The sequence below is a fragment of the Procambarus clarkii genome, chromosome 18 (genome assembly GCF_040958095.1).
Source record: "Procambarus clarkii isolate CNS0578487 chromosome 18, FALCON_Pclarkii_2.0, whole genome shotgun sequence".
Taxonomy (NCBI): Eukaryota; Metazoa; Arthropoda; class Malacostraca; order Decapoda; family Cambaridae; genus Procambarus; species Procambarus clarkii.
In genome coordinates, this window is record NC_091167.1 from 39,385,272 (window position 1) to 39,402,609 (window position 17,338).

The 17,338-nt window shown below is 44.5% G+C and overlaps 1 protein-coding gene and 3 non-coding genes across 4 annotated transcripts; 2 read left to right on the forward strand and 2 right to left on the reverse strand.

Moving 5' to 3' along the window:
- Nucleotides 1–1,931: 1,931 nt before the first annotated feature.
- Nucleotides 1,932–4,047, reverse strand: LOC138366097 (dynein heavy chain-like). The gene is made up of 2 exons (XM_069326830.1): nucleotides 3,884–4,047; nucleotides 1,932–2,778 (listed from the first exon to the last, which is right to left on the reverse strand). Exons 1-2 carry the CDS (start codon nucleotides 4,045–4,047, stop codon nucleotides 1,932–1,934), a joined length of 1,011 nt encoding a protein of 336 aa, XP_069182931.1.
- An 11,574-nt stretch (nucleotides 4,048–15,621) lies between these two features.
- TRNAY-GUA (transfer RNA tyrosine (anticodon GUA)) lies at nucleotides 15,622–15,711 on the forward strand. The gene is given in 2 exon segments: nucleotides 15,622–15,658; nucleotides 15,676–15,711. It is a non-coding gene; the product is annotated as a tRNA-Tyr (tRNA).
- Nucleotides 15,712–16,018: 307 nt separating this feature from the next.
- On the forward strand, nucleotides 16,019–16,090 carry TRNAE-UUC (transfer RNA glutamic acid (anticodon UUC)). The gene has a single exon. It is a non-coding gene; the product is annotated as a tRNA-Glu (tRNA).
- Nucleotides 16,091–17,058: 968 nt separating this feature from the next.
- TRNAM-CAU (transfer RNA methionine (anticodon CAU)) lies at nucleotides 17,059–17,131 on the reverse strand. The gene has a single exon. It is a non-coding gene; the product is annotated as a tRNA-Met (tRNA).
- Nucleotides 17,132–17,338: the final 207 nt, after the last annotated feature.

The window sequence follows — 17,338 nt, forward strand, 5'->3', positions numbered from 1 at the left end:
CCTAGGTGGTATCTGAGGTGCCGCTGTAGTGCCTTGGTGGTACCTGAGGTGCACTGTAGAGCCTAGGTGGTATCTGAGGTGCCACTGTAGTGCCTAGGTGGGCCCCTGAGGTGCCACTGTAGTGCCTAGGTGGTACCTGAGGTGCCGCTGTAGAGCCTAGGTGGTATCTGAGGTGCCACTGTAGTGCCTAGGTGGTATCTGAGGTGCCGCTGTAGTGCCTAGGTGGTACCTGAGGTGCCACTGTAGAGCGTAGGAGGGGCTCTCGCTGGATAAGCAGGCTCACCAGAGAGGAAGGGGAAGGAGAGTAAGCGATCACGGTCTTTATGGGGTGGAATAATTTTTACGACAGACCGCCGGAAAAATACGGTGCCGTGTGAAGACCTCATCAGCTGAGCGTCGGAGGCTGAGCCCAGCTGATGATATGGCAGACTGAGCCCAGCTGATGATATGGCAGACTGAGCCCAGCTGATGATATGGCAGACTGAGCCCAGCTGATGATAAGGCAGACTGAGCCCAGGTGATGATATGGCAGACTGAGCCCAGCTGATGATATGGCAGACTGAGCCCAGCTGATGATATGGCAGACTGAGCCCAGCTGATGATATGGCAGACTGAGCCCAGCTGATGATATGGCAGACTGAGCCCAGCTGATGATATGGCAGACTGAGCCCAGCTGATGATAAGGCAGACTGAGCCCAGCTGATGATATGGCAGACTGAGCCCAGCTGATGATATGGCAGACTGAGCCCAGCTGATGATATGGCAGACTGAGCCCAGCTGATGATATGGCAGACTGAGCCCAACTGATGATATGGCAGACTGAACCCAGCTGATGATATGGCAGACTGAACCCAGCTGATGATATGGCAGACTGAGCCCAGCTGATGATATGGCAGACTGAGCCCAGCTGATGATATGGCAGACTGAGCCCAGCTGATGATATGGCAGACTGAACCCAGCTGATGATATGGCAGACTGAACCCAGCTGATGATATGGCAGACTGAGCCCAGCTGATGATATGGCAGACTGAGCCCAGCTGATGATATGGCAGACTGAGCCCAGCTGATGATATGGCAGACTGAGCCCAGCTGATGATATGGCAGACTGAGCCCAGCTGATGATATGGCAGACTGAGCCCAGCTGATGATATGGCAGACTGAACCCAGCTGATGATATGGCAGACTGAGCCCAGCTGATGATATGGCAGACTGAGCCCAGCTGATGATATGGCAGACTGAGCCCAGCTGATGATATGGCAGACTGAGCCCAGCTGATGATATGGCAGACTGAGCCCAGCTGATGATATGGCAGACTGAGCCCAGCTGATGATATGGCAGACTGAGCCCAGGTGATGATATGGCAGACTGAATTCAGCTGATGATATGGCAGACTGAACCCAGCTGATGATATGGCAGACTGAGCCCAGCTGATGATATGACAGACTGAACCGAGCTGATAATATGGCAGACTGAGCCCAGCTGATGATATGGCAGACTGAACCCAGCTGATGATAAGGCAGACTGAGATAAGCTGATGATATGTTTTGTTTTGGGTCCTCTGGTAGGTTAGGATAAGGGCACTTTAGTACGACAGTTTCTGGACGTTGGGGAACCTAAGGAGGACGGGTTGCTCCATCAGCATGGACTCCGGTATACCTTGAACCCGTGACCTCCAGCGAGTCTCCCCACGATCCCAGTTTACATCTCACAATCACCCCCCAAATTATAATTGCAAACGAGCGAGTTCTTCGGTGTAAGAGCGTCTTGTATCGACGTATCCCAGGTGGTTAATGGCTGTTTGTTGCATTCAGATTTGTGTTATGAATTTTTGTTCGGTAGCGGTTCGGTAGGTAGCGGTAGCGGTAAATCACGGTAGCCAGTGATTGTCTTGAGACCTGTTTCTTGTTGTGTCAAACTGTTTTGTGTGGTAACTAGTGGTTGATACTGCGTCTTGGGTTTAGTGTTGTTGTTGGTGTGGTGTGTGCTGTAGTTGGTATATTGTGTGCTGTAGTTGGTATAGTGTGTGCTGTAGTTGGTATAGTGTGTGCTGTAGTTGGTATATTGTGTGCTGTAGTTGGTATATTGTGTGCTGTAGTTGGTATAGTGTGTGCTGTAGTTGGTATAGTGTGTGCTGTAGTTGGTATAGTGTGTGCTGTAGTTGGTATATTGTGTGCTGTAGTTGGTATATTGTGTGCTGTAGTTGGTATATTGTGTGCTGTAGTTGGTATATTGTGTGCTGTAGTTGGTATATTGTGTGCTGTAGTTGGTATATTGTGTGCTGTAGTTGGTATAGTGTGTGCTGTAGTTGGTATAGTGTGTGCTGTAGTTGGTATAGTGTGTGCTGTAGTTGGTATATTGTGTGCTGTAGTTGGTATAGTGTGAGCTGTAGTTGGTATATTGTGTGCTGTAGTTGGTATAGTGTGAGCTGTAGTTGGTATAGTGTGTGTGCTGTAGTTGGTGTCTTGTGAGCTGTAATTGGTATAGTGTGAGCTGTAGTTGGTATATTGTGTGCTGTAGTTGGTATAGTGTGAGCTGTAGTTGGTATATTGTGTGCTGTAGTTGGTATATTGTGTGCTGTAGTTGGTGTCTTGTGAGCTGTAGTTGGTATATTGTGTGCTGTAGTTGGTATAGTGTGAGCTGTAGTTGGTATAGTGTGTGCTGTAGTTGGTATAGTGTGAGCTGTAGTTGGTATAGTGTGTGCTGTAGTTGGTATAGTGTGTGCTGTAGTTGGTATAGTGTGTGCTGTAGTTGGTATATTGTACTGTAGTTTGCACTGTGCTGTGGTACAAACAATATTGCCGTACAGTTCACTGGTATAAGAACTGCCTTCATACACTGGAAACGCCGATATATAATAACTCAGCTTATTAGAACAATAAATTAACACAAAACATTAACACACATTAACACGACTCGGTATCCTTTACTCATACCAACTTCACAAGTGTAACTTTCCTCACAAACTACAACACCCTCATTCCATTCCCGTAGGTCGACCCGGACACCGCCGGATATCCTTTCCATTAATATCTAAACATTATTATTATTGATAAGTAATAGTTTTAGATTTCCAGCTGTATTTTAAACACACACACACACACACACACACACACACACACACACACACACACACACACACACACACACACACACACACACACACACACAACATTTCCCTCCCTCATTATCTCTACTTTAATATTCCAACGCCTAAACAATATCATCTAAAAGTCCGTTCCATCAACACTGACGCCACCGCTGCCGTCACCACAATAATAAACCATATTTACGCTCTACTTGCAGCCCAAATAACGCTGGACCAATTACGTTTTACACATGTTTTCATGTGTTTTCACGTGTTGGGTGAAATATGGCTTCTCCCCAGTGCCAATGATGCGAGGCGAGATATTGCCCAGTTCTCACGTTCCCGGAGACCAAATGGCAGCGTCCGTTGGTTTATGGCTTGGTAAACCTCCCGTAACTTGGACTGAACGACTCGGTGATCTGCCCGTAACGCTCCACTTACAACTACTTGCCGGTAAGTACACGTTGAATGTTTCCGTTCATCCTGCAGGAAATAGTACACGGAATGTCTCCTTCTGGAGTGTATCCTTTGAGTGTCTTGCAGTGTCTCTCGTATTCGAAAGTACAAACAGTGTGCTTCGCTGTTTCCTTTAGGCTACATAAAATGTCTCCTAAGGGAAAATTATACATAAAATGTCTCCTAAAGGAAAATTATACATAAAATGTATCCTACGGGGAAAGTATACATATGGTGTCTCCTACGAGAGAATATACATGGAATGTTTTCTTGGCTATCGAAGATACATCTTCAGTATTCCATTCGCCAAATAAAATTAACGTCAGATTTGCTAATTATTGCCTTTGAATACCGCGATCTTCTTGGTTCATTATAATGTAGTGATCTTCCTGGTTCATAATATTGTAGTGATCTTCCTGGTTCATAATATTGTAGCGATCTTCCTGGTTCATAATATTGTAGCGATCTTCCTGGTTCATAATATTGTAGCGATCTTCCTGGTTCATAATATTGTAGCGATCTTCCTAGTTCATAATATTGTAGCGATCTTCCTGGTTCATAATATTGTAGCGATCTTCCTGGTTCATAATATTGTAGCGATCTTTCTGGTTCATAATATTGTAGCGATCTTCCTGGTTCATAATATTGTAGCAATCTTCCTGGTTCATAATATTGTAGTGATCTTCCTGGTTCATAATATTACAGCGATCTTCCCGATTCACAACTAAACATATCTACATATATTTGAATTTCATTAACATATAATTATATTGTATAAATAACCTCGAACATTATGTTAATTTATATATAATGTTAAATCCGTGACTTTAAACAACATTATTTACACTTAGATACAGCTGACTGGTATAGTGACCCACAAGCGTACAAGGTATAGTGACCCACAAGCTGACTGGTATAGTGACCCACAAGCGTACAAGGTATAGTGACCCACAAGCTGACTGGTATAGTGACCCACAAGCGTACAAGGTATAGTGAACCACAAGCTGACTGGTATAGTGACCCACAAGCGTACAAGGTATAGTGACCCACAAGCTGACTGGTATAGTGACCCACAAGCGTACAAGGTATAGTGAACCACAAGCTGACTGGTATAGTGACCCACAAGCGTACAAGGTATAGTGAACCACAAGCTGACTGTTATAGTGACCCACAAGCGTACAAGGTATAGTGAACCACAAGCTGACTGGTATAGTGAACCACAAGCGTACACATTGACACGGTTTAGCGAGAGGGCAAGCGACTCATTTTGTACGTTCTCACTGAGTGATGCATATTGGGCTAGATTGGATATGTGGATGGGTATGCACTCGTGCTGTTATGGTTTGGAAGTAGCATGGACGTTACACGCTAGTTAAATTGTCAAATTAGGGTGCGTGTCGACAGCATCTTCATCTTCATCCTTGCTGATGATGAGTTCGGTGCACAGCATCTTATCATCTGGTTCTTGCTGCATCACTACAGCTCTCATCTTGATGCGCGGTACGAAAAGGATGGTAGATCTCTATCTCTGTGATTGACATAGCATTGTCTCAGATTTACAATATTACAAAACTCATTTGGTAAAAATATATATAAAGACTTGTAAAGAATCTTGCTGAAGAAGGAATAAGATGGCTGATGAGTGTATCAGTGGGAAGTTGTGGTAGTTGTATGCAACAACGAGAACGATGGTGGTAGCTACAAGCAACACAGGGAGGGAAGGTGGTAGCTACAAGCAACAGAGGGAGGGAAGGTGGTAGCAGCAAGCAACAGAGGGAGGGAAGGTGGTAGCTACAAGCAACACAGGGAGGGAAGGTGGTAGCTACAAGCAACAGAGGGAGGGAAGGTGGTAGCTACAAGCAACAGAGGGAGGGAAGGTGGTAGCTACAAGCAACAGAGGGAGGGAAGGTGGTAGCTACAAGCAACAGAGGGAGGGAAGGTGGTAGCTACAAGCAACAGAGGGAGGGAAGGTGGTAGCTACAAGCAACAGAGGGAGGGAAGGTGGTAGCTACAAGCAACAGAGGGAGGGAAGGTGGTAGCTACAAGCAACAGAGGGAGGGAAGGTGGTAGCTACAAGCAACAGAGGGAGGGAAAGTGGTAGCTACAAGCAACAGAGGGAGGGAAGGTGGTAGCTACAAGCAACAGAGGGAGGGAAGGTGGTAGCTACAAGCAACAGAGGGAGGGAAGGTGGTAGCTACAAGCAACAGAGGGAGGGAAGGTGGTAGCTACAAGCAACAGAGGGAGGGAAGGTGGTAGCTACAAGCAACAGAGGGAGGGAAGGTGGTAGCTACAAGCAACAGAGGGAGGGAAGGTGGTAGCTACAAGCAACAGAGGGAGAGATAGTGGTAGCTACAAGCAACAGAGGGAGGGAAGGTGGTAGCTACAAGCAACAGAGGGAGAGATAGTGGTAGCTGCAAGCAACAGAGGGCAAGTGGAGGCAGTTAAGGCACCAGGTAATGGAGATAAACTATCGCAATAAATTATGGTTATTACTTTCCTACGATACACTGACCCTTGAAGAATTTCTTCCCCCAAGAATCTTTACCCTTTCCACTGGAGATAAACTGTACGACAATATATCTTTACAAAGCCTTTTTCAGACTTGTTGGTACATTTATTGACAGTGGAACGTATCCTTTTACAGTGGCCGTAGTTTGGTTAATGCTACATTTCCGTGTGATAATTCAGTTAACTCATTGTTGTTTGTTATGGCAAAATGTTGATTTTCACTGCAGTAACGTCGTTCAAATCCAGTGATTCTGTGAGTGAAAAGTCTCGAGGTGAATTATAGGTTTTTAAGTTAGTGACCGCGAGTGACGCTTTGAAAGGCACAAATAGACATTCTTGAGATTTGACGTGAGTAAAGTATCAAGTGTTTTTTTTTACCTAAGCAGAGGCGGTCGATTCTAGCAATTCACCTAAACTATCAAGTCCTGTGCTGTAATGTGGTGTTGTAAGTGCATGTTTGAAGATTTGTGAACACGAGATCAGGGCTCCCTAGTCCATCCTGGATGTGTTAAAGTCCAAGCGTAGGAATGTGAGTCTTTTCTGGAGGTAAAGTTGGTGTAATTATCGCCCGTGCTGATCGTTTTGGTTGTAGTGGAAGATTCTATGTTTCGCGTCCAGGTCTGACATAAGGATGACCAGAATGTTCATGTGGTTGAATATTCCGTTTAGGCCTTGGAATGGTAGGGTTGTGTCGGTGCGACCACATGATAAGTGGCCAGTGTTGACCAGACCACACACTAGAAGTTGAAGGGACGACGACGTTTCGGTCCGTCCTGGACCATTCTCAAGTCGATTAAGTTGTTTTGGTAGGGACGCGAGTCTTATTTTCCTCGGCGTCACCCCTTTTATATGAAAGGAACCGTCGGAAATGCATCCGAGGTGCCGTGTGGTTTGTCGCCAGTGTTGTTCTTGTATCTTATATACAAGGAAGTGTTTGTGTTGCCAGGGAGAGTTAGAGTGTTGGTGTTTGTATGTGTTCCTCATTACTATGGCCACTCCTGCCTGCGTTTCATCATGTGGATGGTATGTTCTGTATCAGTAATATACGATTTAATGTGGCTTCGATAGGTATGTGCTGTTGAGAAGCAGCACTTCAGTTCTTTCAGTTTATATATATTTAGCTATCAGGTATCTGACTTTAAAATTGTATGATTAAAATAGGTTAAATCAGCGGTAAAATTGTATGATTATCTTATGAATGGGACTGTTGATGTTATACTGTTGGGTGTGGCTGTGTCTCTGTCTTGTGTGCATGAGGAAAAGAATATATGAATTTTTGCACAGTCTGGGTGTAGGTCCATTGGGATGAGACCGTTATGGTCTTAGTCTCTTAACTCTGGGGTCTGTCATTCTTTCCGCCGAAAGGATTCATTTGGCTTTTATAGGGCGGCGGAGGGGAAGGAAGAGTGGCGGGGTTTCTTTTTTGTTTTGGTGTTGAACATTGTCGACTCTAAAAGCGGATCTCAAGCACTCGGTCTATGTTCCAGTGTTCGGGGCTACTAATCCCTGTTCGTGAAATATAGTTTCAATTTAAAATAATTATTTAGATGTTCTGGTATATAGGGAACGAAGCTGGAATCGAACGTATTAGCAATGCAGCGTCACGAACGAGGTTCCACACACTTAGCCACAAATACTGCTAACGATGGTCGCAAACAACACGTTGGTCAACAAACAAGGCAATGTGTCCCCGTACAAACAGAAGCAAACCAGTTTCGACCCGCCAGAATGACTGTTTCTATTATTTACACAAAAAAATTCATTTGCAGCTCAAAAATTTGCACTTCCCCCCCCCCCCGAGTTACTCCATTTGGCCATAAAAGCCAGACAGCTGCACAGACCTGCTGCTCGGGGCTGAATCTCTGCGCGAGGAAGAGCTGTGGCGCTACACTCAAATGCAAATTGTCGATATTTATGTAATGTTAAGGCCTTAGTCGTCCGGTTTATATATAGTAGGTTGATACAGCAGCAGGTCGGTTAAAGCTGGCTTCAGCAAGTACGCCCACATGCTTGCACGCACGCACGGGCGCGCGCACGTACATTCTCACTCACTCACACACACACACACACACATACACTGGGGCCGGCCGAGCAGACAGCACGCTGTACACGGGATCCTGTGGTCCCGGGTTCGATCCCGGGCGCCGGCGAGAAACAATGGGAAGAGTTTCTTTCACCCTATGCCCTTGTTACCTAGCAGTAAATAGGTACCTGGAAGTTAGTCAGTTGTCACGGGCTGCTTCCTGGTGTGTGTGTGGGGGGGGGGGAGGAAAAAAAAGTAGTAGTAGATAGAAACGGTTGATTGACGATTGAGAGGCGGGACCAAAGAGCCAGAGCTCAACCCCCGCAAGCACAATTAGGTGAGTACACACACACACACACACACACACACACACACACACACACACACACACACACACACACACACACACACACACACACACACACACACACACACATACACATACCCTCTCTTTCCTTCCCCCTCCCTCTCTGCCCACACACACACACACACACCTCCCCCCCTCTCTCCCTTACCCGCTCTCTCCCTCACCCGCTCTCTTCCTCATCCACTCTCTCCCTCTCCTCTCCCTCCCGCCTCTCTCTCCATCTCCTCCCCCCCCCTCCCCTTCTACCTTCTTCTCACTTCAGTGGAAGGGTCGGATCCCCCCCCACCCACCCATTTATCTCTCCCTTTATCACTCCCTTTCTCTCTCTCTCTCTCTCTCTCTCTCTCTCTCTCTCTCTCTCTCTCTCTCTCTCTCTCTCTCTCTCTCTCTCTCTCTCTCTCTCTCTCTCCCCCTCTCTCTCTCTCTCCCTCCCCCATCCCAACAGGGTCAAGATGGCAGCCAGAGGTCCCAGGGGAGCAGGAAAGAGCCAAGGTGACGAGATGAAGGAAATGTTCGCCCAGTTTCTGGAGGACATCAAGAGTGAGATGCAAGAAATGATGCAGGAAATGAAGAACGAAATAAGCAACCTGAAAAGAGAGCTGACAGCAGCAAAGGAGGAGATTAGAACCCTCAAAGAGAATGGTATCGAGGCTGAGAGTCAGAAAACCACCCAGGGAGAAGGTGGTAATAGTTTTCTGGATGAGAATGCCACAATAAAAGCAACATTTGCGGAAATACTAAAAAAAAATAACTCTGAAGTAATGACTGCAGTGATGGAGGTGGCCATGAAAGCAGCCACCTCGCAGGAGGCGGCACGCTCCACTAGCCAACTGCTGGAAAGGAAAAGATCAGTGGTTGCTGTGGGTATTAGGGAACAGGAAGGAACCAATAGGACAGAGTGGAATAACAAGGACAAAGCAGCAGTGAATGAAGTACTAAAGGCACTAGACATGGAAGGGGCCGAGCATAGCATTGAGAAGGTTTTCAGGCTAGGCCGGTACAACAAAGACCGAGACCGAATGATAAAGATAGTGTTTGCAAACGAGAACACAAAGGAGAGGATCCTATCAAGGAAGAGCTCCCTGAAAAACGTGGGAAAATTAAAAAATGTATTCCTCCAGCGAGACATGACAAGGGAGGAGAGAGCCGTGGCGGCAGAAGCAAGGAAGAGGCGCAGGGCGAGAGGGGAAAACCAGGAAGTCACAGCTCCCAACACAACACCCCCAGAGGCGAGGGGGGAACCCACAACCAGCTACCCAGTAACACCAGAAGGGAGGACAACCCCGCCTCCCTCCTCTGCATAGAAAACCCCCCTACCCCAAACCCTCCCTGCCCCCACTCAAAAGTTCAGCCAAATCTCCCTCCCCCCACACCCAATCCCCACCCTTCTACCCCTCCCCTCCTCCCGAGTCCTCCCTCCCCCCCTTTCCTTCCCGTCCTCCCTCCCCTTTCACCCCATACCCTCCCTGTCCCTCCCCCTTCACTGGATTCCCCGCCCCTCATTCCAGTATCCTCTGAGATCCTGTTACCCACCTCACAGGTCCTCACACCCATGGAACAGCCTCCCCCACCAGCAGAACACTCACCAAGGAGGCGATTTGAGAAGGGACAGAAGAAAGTGAGCCTCAAAGCGATGTACACTAACATAGATGGAATTACAAATAAAGCAAATGAGCTTGGAGAACTGGTACTAGAGGAAAACCCAGACATAATAGCCCTCACAGAAACAAAGATCACGAAAACAATAACAAATGCAGTGTTTCCACAGGACTATTATGTTATGCGGAAAGAGAGGGAAGGAAGAGGTGGGGGTGGTGTAGCTCTGCTGGTAAGAAAAGGCTGGGATTTTGAGGAGATGGATATTCAGGGCTGTGAAGGTTTCAGTGACTACATAGCAGATACTGTAACAAATGGAGGGAAAAAAATTATAGTCGCAGTCATATATAATCCACCACCAAATGACAGAAGACCTAGACAGGAATATGATAGAAACAACATGGCCACCATTAACATAATAGAAAGAGCAGCTTCTGTTGCTAGCAGGAATGGATCTGGACTACTAATTATGGGAGACTTCAACCATGGGAAGATAGATTGGAAGAACAGAGGATGCATGGAGGACCAGAAACATGGAGAGCTAAGCTGCTGGACGTGGCAACAAGAAACTTTCTAAGCCAGCATACCAAAGAGCCAACAAGAATGAGAGGAGAAGATGAACCAGCAATGCTTGATTTGATATTTACCCTAAATGAATGGGATATAAGGGAAGTTAAGATGGAAGCGCCCTTGGGAATGAGTGACCACAGTGTATTGAACTTTGAGTACCTGGTAGAGCTAGGACTTATCTCCCCCCAAAAAGAACTAGGAATCAAAGGCTGGCATACCGAAAGGGGAATTATGAACAGATGAGAAGTTTCCTAAGTGAAATACCTTGGGACACAGACCTCAGAGACAAGTCTGTACAGGGTATGATGGACTATGTTACCCAAAAGTGTCAGGAGGCAGTAAACAGGTTCATCCCGGCCCAAAGGGAAAAATCCGAGAGGCAACAAAAGAATCCATGGTATAATAGGGCATGTATGGAAGCGAAGAAACTGAACAAGAAGGCGTGGAGGAACTTCCGGAATAACAGAACACCAGAAAGCAGGGAGAGATACCAGAGAACCAGGAATGAGTACGTCAGGGTGAGAAGAGAAGCAGAGAAAATTTTTGAAAATGATATAGCAAACAAAGCCAAGACCGAACCAAAGCTACTCCACAGTCACATCAGAAGGAAAACAACAGTGAAAGAACAGGTATTGAAACTTAGAACAGGCGAGGACAGGTATACAGAGAATGACAGAGAGGTGTGTGAGGAACTCAACAAGAGGTTCCAGGAGGTCTTCACAATAGAACAGGGTGAGGTCACTGTGCTAGGAGAAAGGGAAGTAAACCAGGCGGCCTTGGAGGAGTTCGAAATTACGAGAGAGGAGGTCAAGAGACACCTGCTGGATCTGGATGTTAGAAAGGCGGTTGGTCCAGATGGGATCTCACCATGGGTACTGAAAGAGTGTACAGAGGCACTTTGCTTGCCACTCTCCATAGTGTATAGTAAATCACTAGAGACGGGAGACCTACCAGAAATATGGAAGACGGCGAATGTGGTCCCAATATACAAAAAGGGCGACAGACAAGAGGCACTGAACTACAGGCCAGTGTCCTTGACTTGTATACCATGCAAGGTGATGGAGAAGATCGTGAGAAAAAACCTGGTAACACATCTGGAGAGAAGGGACTTCGTGACAAATCGCCAACATGGGTTCAGGGAGGGTAAATCTTGCCTTACAGGCTTGATAGAATTCTACGATCAGGTGACACAGATTAAGCAAGAAAGAGAGGGCTGGGCGGACTGCATTTTCTTGGATTGTCGGAAAGCCTTTGACACAGTACCGCATAAGAGGCTGGTACATAAGCTGGAGAGACAGGCAGGTGTAGCTGGTAAGGTGCTCCAGTGGATAAGGGAGTATCTAAGCAATAGGAAGCAGAGAGTTACGGTGAGGGGTGAGACCTCCGATTGGCGTGAAGTCACCAGTGGAGTCCCACAGGGCTCTGTACTCGGTCCTATCTTGTTTCTGATATATGTAAATGATCTCCCGGAGGGTATCGATTCATTTCTCTCAATGTTTGCGGACGATGCTAAAATTATGAGAAGGATTAAAACAGAAGAGGACTGTTTGAGACTTCAAGAAGACCTAGACAAGCTGAAGGAATGGTCGAACAAATGGTTGTTAGAGTTTAACCCAACCAAATGTAATGTAATGAAGATAGGTGTAGGGAGCAGGAGGCCAGATACAAGGTATCATCTGGGAGAGGAAATTCTTCAGGAGTCAGAGAAGGAAAAAGACTTGGGGGTTGATATCACGCCAGACCTGTCTCCTGCAGCACATATCAAGCGGATAACATCAGCGGCATATGCCAGGCTGGCCAACATACGAACGGCATTCAGAAACTAGTGTAAAGAATCATTCAGAACTTTGTATACCACATATGTCAGGCCAATCCTGGAGTATGCAGCCCCAGCATGGAGTCCATATCTAGTCAAGGATAAGACTAAACTGGAAAAGGTTCAAAGGTTTGCCACCAGACTAGTACCCGAGCTGAGAGGTAAGAGCTACGAGGAGAGACTACGGGAATTAAACCTCACTTCGCTGGAAGACAGAAGAGTTAGGGGGGACATGATCACCACATTCAAGATTCTGAAGGGGATTGATAGGGTAGATAAAGACAGTCTATTTAACACAAGGGGAACAGGCACAAAGGGACACAGGTGGAAACTGAGTGCCCAAATGAGCCACAGAGATATTAGAAAGAACTTTTTTAGTGTCAGAGTGGTTGACAAATGGAATGCATTAGGGGGTGATGTGGTGGAGGCTGACTCCATACACAGTTTCAAGTGTAGATATGACAGAGCCCGATAGGCTCAGGAATCTGTACACCTGTTGATTGACGGTTGAGAGGCGGGACCAAAGAGCCAGAGCTCAACCCCCGCAAACACAACTAGGTGAGTACAACTAGGTGAGTACATACACACACACACACACATACACATACACACACACACACACACACACACACATATACACACACACACACACACACACACATACACATACACACACACACACACACACACGCACACACACACACACCCTGAGACCTGGAACTTCAAGAACAAGAGGTCATAGATTTAAACTAGCTAAACACAGATGCCGAAGAAATATAAGAAAATTCACCTTCGCAAATAGAGTGGTAGACGGTTGGAACAAGTTAAGTGAGAAGGTGGTGGAGGCCAAGACCGTCAGTAGTTTCAAAGCGTTATATGACAAAGAGTGCTGGGAAGACGGGACACCACGAGCGTAGCTCTCATCCTGTAACTACACTTAGGTAATTACACTTAGGTAATTACACACTACGAGGGGCCTCGTAGCCTGGTGGATAGCGCGCAGGATTCGTAATTCTGTGGCGCGGGTTCGATTCCCGCACGAGGCAGAAACAAATGGGCAAAGTTTCTTTCACCCTGAATGCCCCTGTTACCTAGCAGTAAATAGGTACCTGGGAGTTAGTCAGATGTCACAGGCTGCTTCCTGGGGTGTGTGTGTGTGTGTGGTGTGGAAAAAAAGTAGTTAGTAAACAGTTGAGAGGCGGGCCGAAAGAGCAAAGCTCAACCCCCGTAAAAACACAACTAGTAAATACACACACACACACACGCACATAAATCTCCAGCCATTTTCACAAACCTCCGAAACTGCTGCAGCTGAGAGCCTCATACAATCCGATCACATAAGGGGGGAATTCTATGTAAATAGCACGCAGTTGAATCCCTTTTCAGAAATGCAAGTCGATGTGAATTTACGAACGACTTAGCGACAATTTCCCAAGGTGTTCAAGACGATAAGTCACTTCGGGGTTGAAAAATTTTTTTTTTCTAAACTTCCTTTCAAAATAATATATTGGTCTGTTTAGTGAACCTTATAATTATCATCTCTCCATAAAAGAGAATATTTTTATTAAAAATTATCTAATACCAGAAATTTTTACTCAATATCCCCAGTTTGCTAACTGAAGGTAGGGGATTAGTTTAGTTCATTTATTATGCACCCCATATATATACCCTTCCCATGGGTGGTAGTGGAAAGGGTTCTAGACACATAACTGGCTCAGGAACTGAACCTCAAAATTCCGTTAGTTAAGCAAGTTACAGCTTAAGCTAGTTGGTCTGAGCTAGTTTCAAAACTTATGAGTATTTTGTTACATCAACAATGCGTTCGAGACCGACCACAAATACACTCTCTAAATTAATCAAATGCCATATGTGGAGAGCTATAGTGTCATAATTATTGTTTAGCCTGCACACCGCCCCTAAGCAGAGGGCAGGGGAGGAAACATTACATTTACACACATTTACTTCCTACAGTTTGCAAACTGGGGGATATTTGGCTAAAATTTCTGGTAGTAGATCATTTTGAATTGAAATTACACTTTTATTTAAGGTTTGTTATATAGAGTTGTCAATAAATTCAGGTATATTTTCGAATTCCATCACTTAGTGACGGAGGATGTGGAGTTTGTTGACACAGTACACATATGGTCAGGTCTACATCAGCAGGTAATGAAAACTCTCAAAGATACTTATAGCCGAGTTTAAGCCGAGCCTGAGCAACACCTCGGAGTCTGCTGATTTTATTGGGTGATCCATGAATGTGTACTTGCGGGGGTTGAGCTTCGACTTTTTTTTTTATATATAAGAGAGCTTACATTCTGGACAACCACAGGGGACGCGTAGCGTTTTGGGCAAGTCCTTAATCCTATGTTCCCTGGAATACGACTCCGCCATATCGCTTAACAAACCAGGTACCCATTTTATTGTTGGGTAAACTGAAGCTCTACTTAAAAATTGACGCGCAGTAAATCCTCTTCTACCAGGATACGAACCCAGGACATATCGCTCGCGAAATGCCAAGCGAGTATCTTATCACTACAGCACGCGTGGACTGCTTTGATCTGCTTCTCAACTGTCAATCAACTGGTGTATAGGTTCCTGAACCTATTGGGCTCTATCATATCTACATTTGAAACGGTGTATGGAGTCAGCCTCCATCACATCACTACCAAATGCATTCCATTTAACTACCCTGTCACTTAAAAAAAAATCTTTCTAATGTCTCTGTGGCTCATTTGAGTACTAAGTTTCCGTCTATGTCCTCTGGTTCGTGTTCCGCTCATGCTAAATAGTTGGTCTTTGTCCACCCTGTCAATTCCTCTGAGAATTTTGTAGGTGGTAATCATGTCTCTCCCTAACTCCTCGGTCTTCCAGGGACGTGAGGTTTAATTCCCGTAGCCTTTCTTCGTAACTCATATCTCTCAGCTCTAGGACTAGTCTGGTGTCATACTTCTGAATCTTTTCTAAATTTGTTTTGCCTCCTGCTGCTGCTTCTCCAGCAGCAGAAGCAACAGAAAGCAGGAGCAGCAGCAGTATCAGAAAGCTGAACCAAAATGTTGTACGTGTTAATGGCTTGGTGAGAATACATCACTTAACTACCAAACCCTATAATAACATAATCCATTATATATTATATATAATAAAAATCAATATAACAGGCTTTATGGCATTTATTTAAGTATATATCTAGACACTCTATATCTCCTTCGATAGCTCAGTTGGTAGAGCGGTGGACTGTAGTTGGTAACATAGCAGACATCCATAGGTCACTGGTTCGAATCCGGTTCGAAGGATACGTTTTCTTTGTCCTTCGCATGACTAACTTGTGTGTAATATAGGTTTTTATACGGAAGTTGTGTTCATATATATATATTTCGAAAATAAACGGGAATGCAATTACATGTATTGCTAAATTCTAAAACAAATTCACGCTAAGATATTTAAAGGGTTTTTTCTTTAATGTAGCTATTGTAGACATATACTAAGGTAATAGATATAAACAAAGATTTTTTACGTATGAAATTTATATATCCATTTATACTATAGTGGTACATGTAATGTATTTTCTATATTAATATTAAAAGTGTGTTTGTGACTATATCCCATGTGGTCTAGTGGCTAGGATACCTGGCTTTCACCCAGGAGGCCCGGGTTCGATTCCCGGCATGGGAATTAGTTTTATTGCTTTAAAAGTTTTTAAATCAAATTCTGAATTAGTATAACGTTTCCCTATTGTATATCAAAATCAACAAATAACTATTTTGTCCGATATTACTATTTAATTATACTTTAATCATCTGCTATCAGAATAAACTCTTTATATGCACTAAGTGTACATCTCTCAGTTTGATAAGACTGATCATGATGTGGGTTAGTGTTGAGTTTAAGACCAATGAACCTCTGGAGAGTTATTAAGACCACAATAACTTTCCTACAAACCGGCAGGTATAATTTAGTGGTGAACATAGTTCAGAACTAAAGTAAACTCAGTGCAAGGGGTACTCCCCTTAGGTTACACAGTGGGGTACTCCCCTTAGGCTACACAGTGGGGTACTCCCCTTAGGTTACACAGTGGGGTACTCCCCTTAGGCTACACAGTGGGGTACTCCCCTTAGGCTACACAGAGGGGTACACCTCTCTGTGTAAATTAATGCGTGATTGTCTTATGCTACTGAAAATATTCATGTGTAATGTAATTGCTTATAGTTCTTTTTAAATATCAATAAAATAGTAGACTCATGAATATAATTTTTTTTAATCATGTGAGTTTGGTTTAGATTCTATTAACAGCAAGATGAGACTCTGTTCTGTCCTTAGAAGATAAGCACCTCTTGATGTGTTGATTCCAGGTGTGGCAAACTTACAACACCCAATATCACATATTCTTATTACTACAGATAAAATTGCTGGGTCTTAATTAAATCAATTTATGTAATTGTAATATAAAAATAAATTCGTATGGGACTATTCTTATCAATAAACTTATAATGAATGTGTATGAGCTCCTCAAAAAATCTAAACAATATATATATATAACTTATTTCATCTCCAAAGTATCGTTAGAGTGCAAAAAAATAATAAAAGACAAAACTATTTATCACGTTGAAAAGGAAAACTGAGGAAAACAAACTAAAAATACTTGCCCCGAGTGAGGATCGAACTCACGACCTTGAGATTATGAGACTCACGCGCTGCCTACTGCGCCATCGAGGCGATGGATTACCTTGTATTCTATGGATTATAAAACAAACATTTTGTATATGTCTCACGATATTTGTGTATGGTTGATATTTTAGTGCTTTTCGATATAAACAAAAAGCCAAGCATAAAGATCTTGGTTATATAGTAGATAAAATTAAATCTTTTAAAGTAACTCAACGCACTGAATACAAATACACTGCATGGAAGACACGTCTTTTT

Coding starts and splice junctions, on each gene's coding strand:
- LOC138366097 (XM_069326830.1), bottom strand. CDS start 4,047: ATGAACCAGGAAGATCGCTACAATATTATGAACCAGGAAGATCGCTAC. Junction 2,779..3,883: donor GAAGATCGCGGTATTCAAAG/GCAATAATTAGC, acceptor TTTGTACCACAG/CACAGTGCAAACTACAGTAC.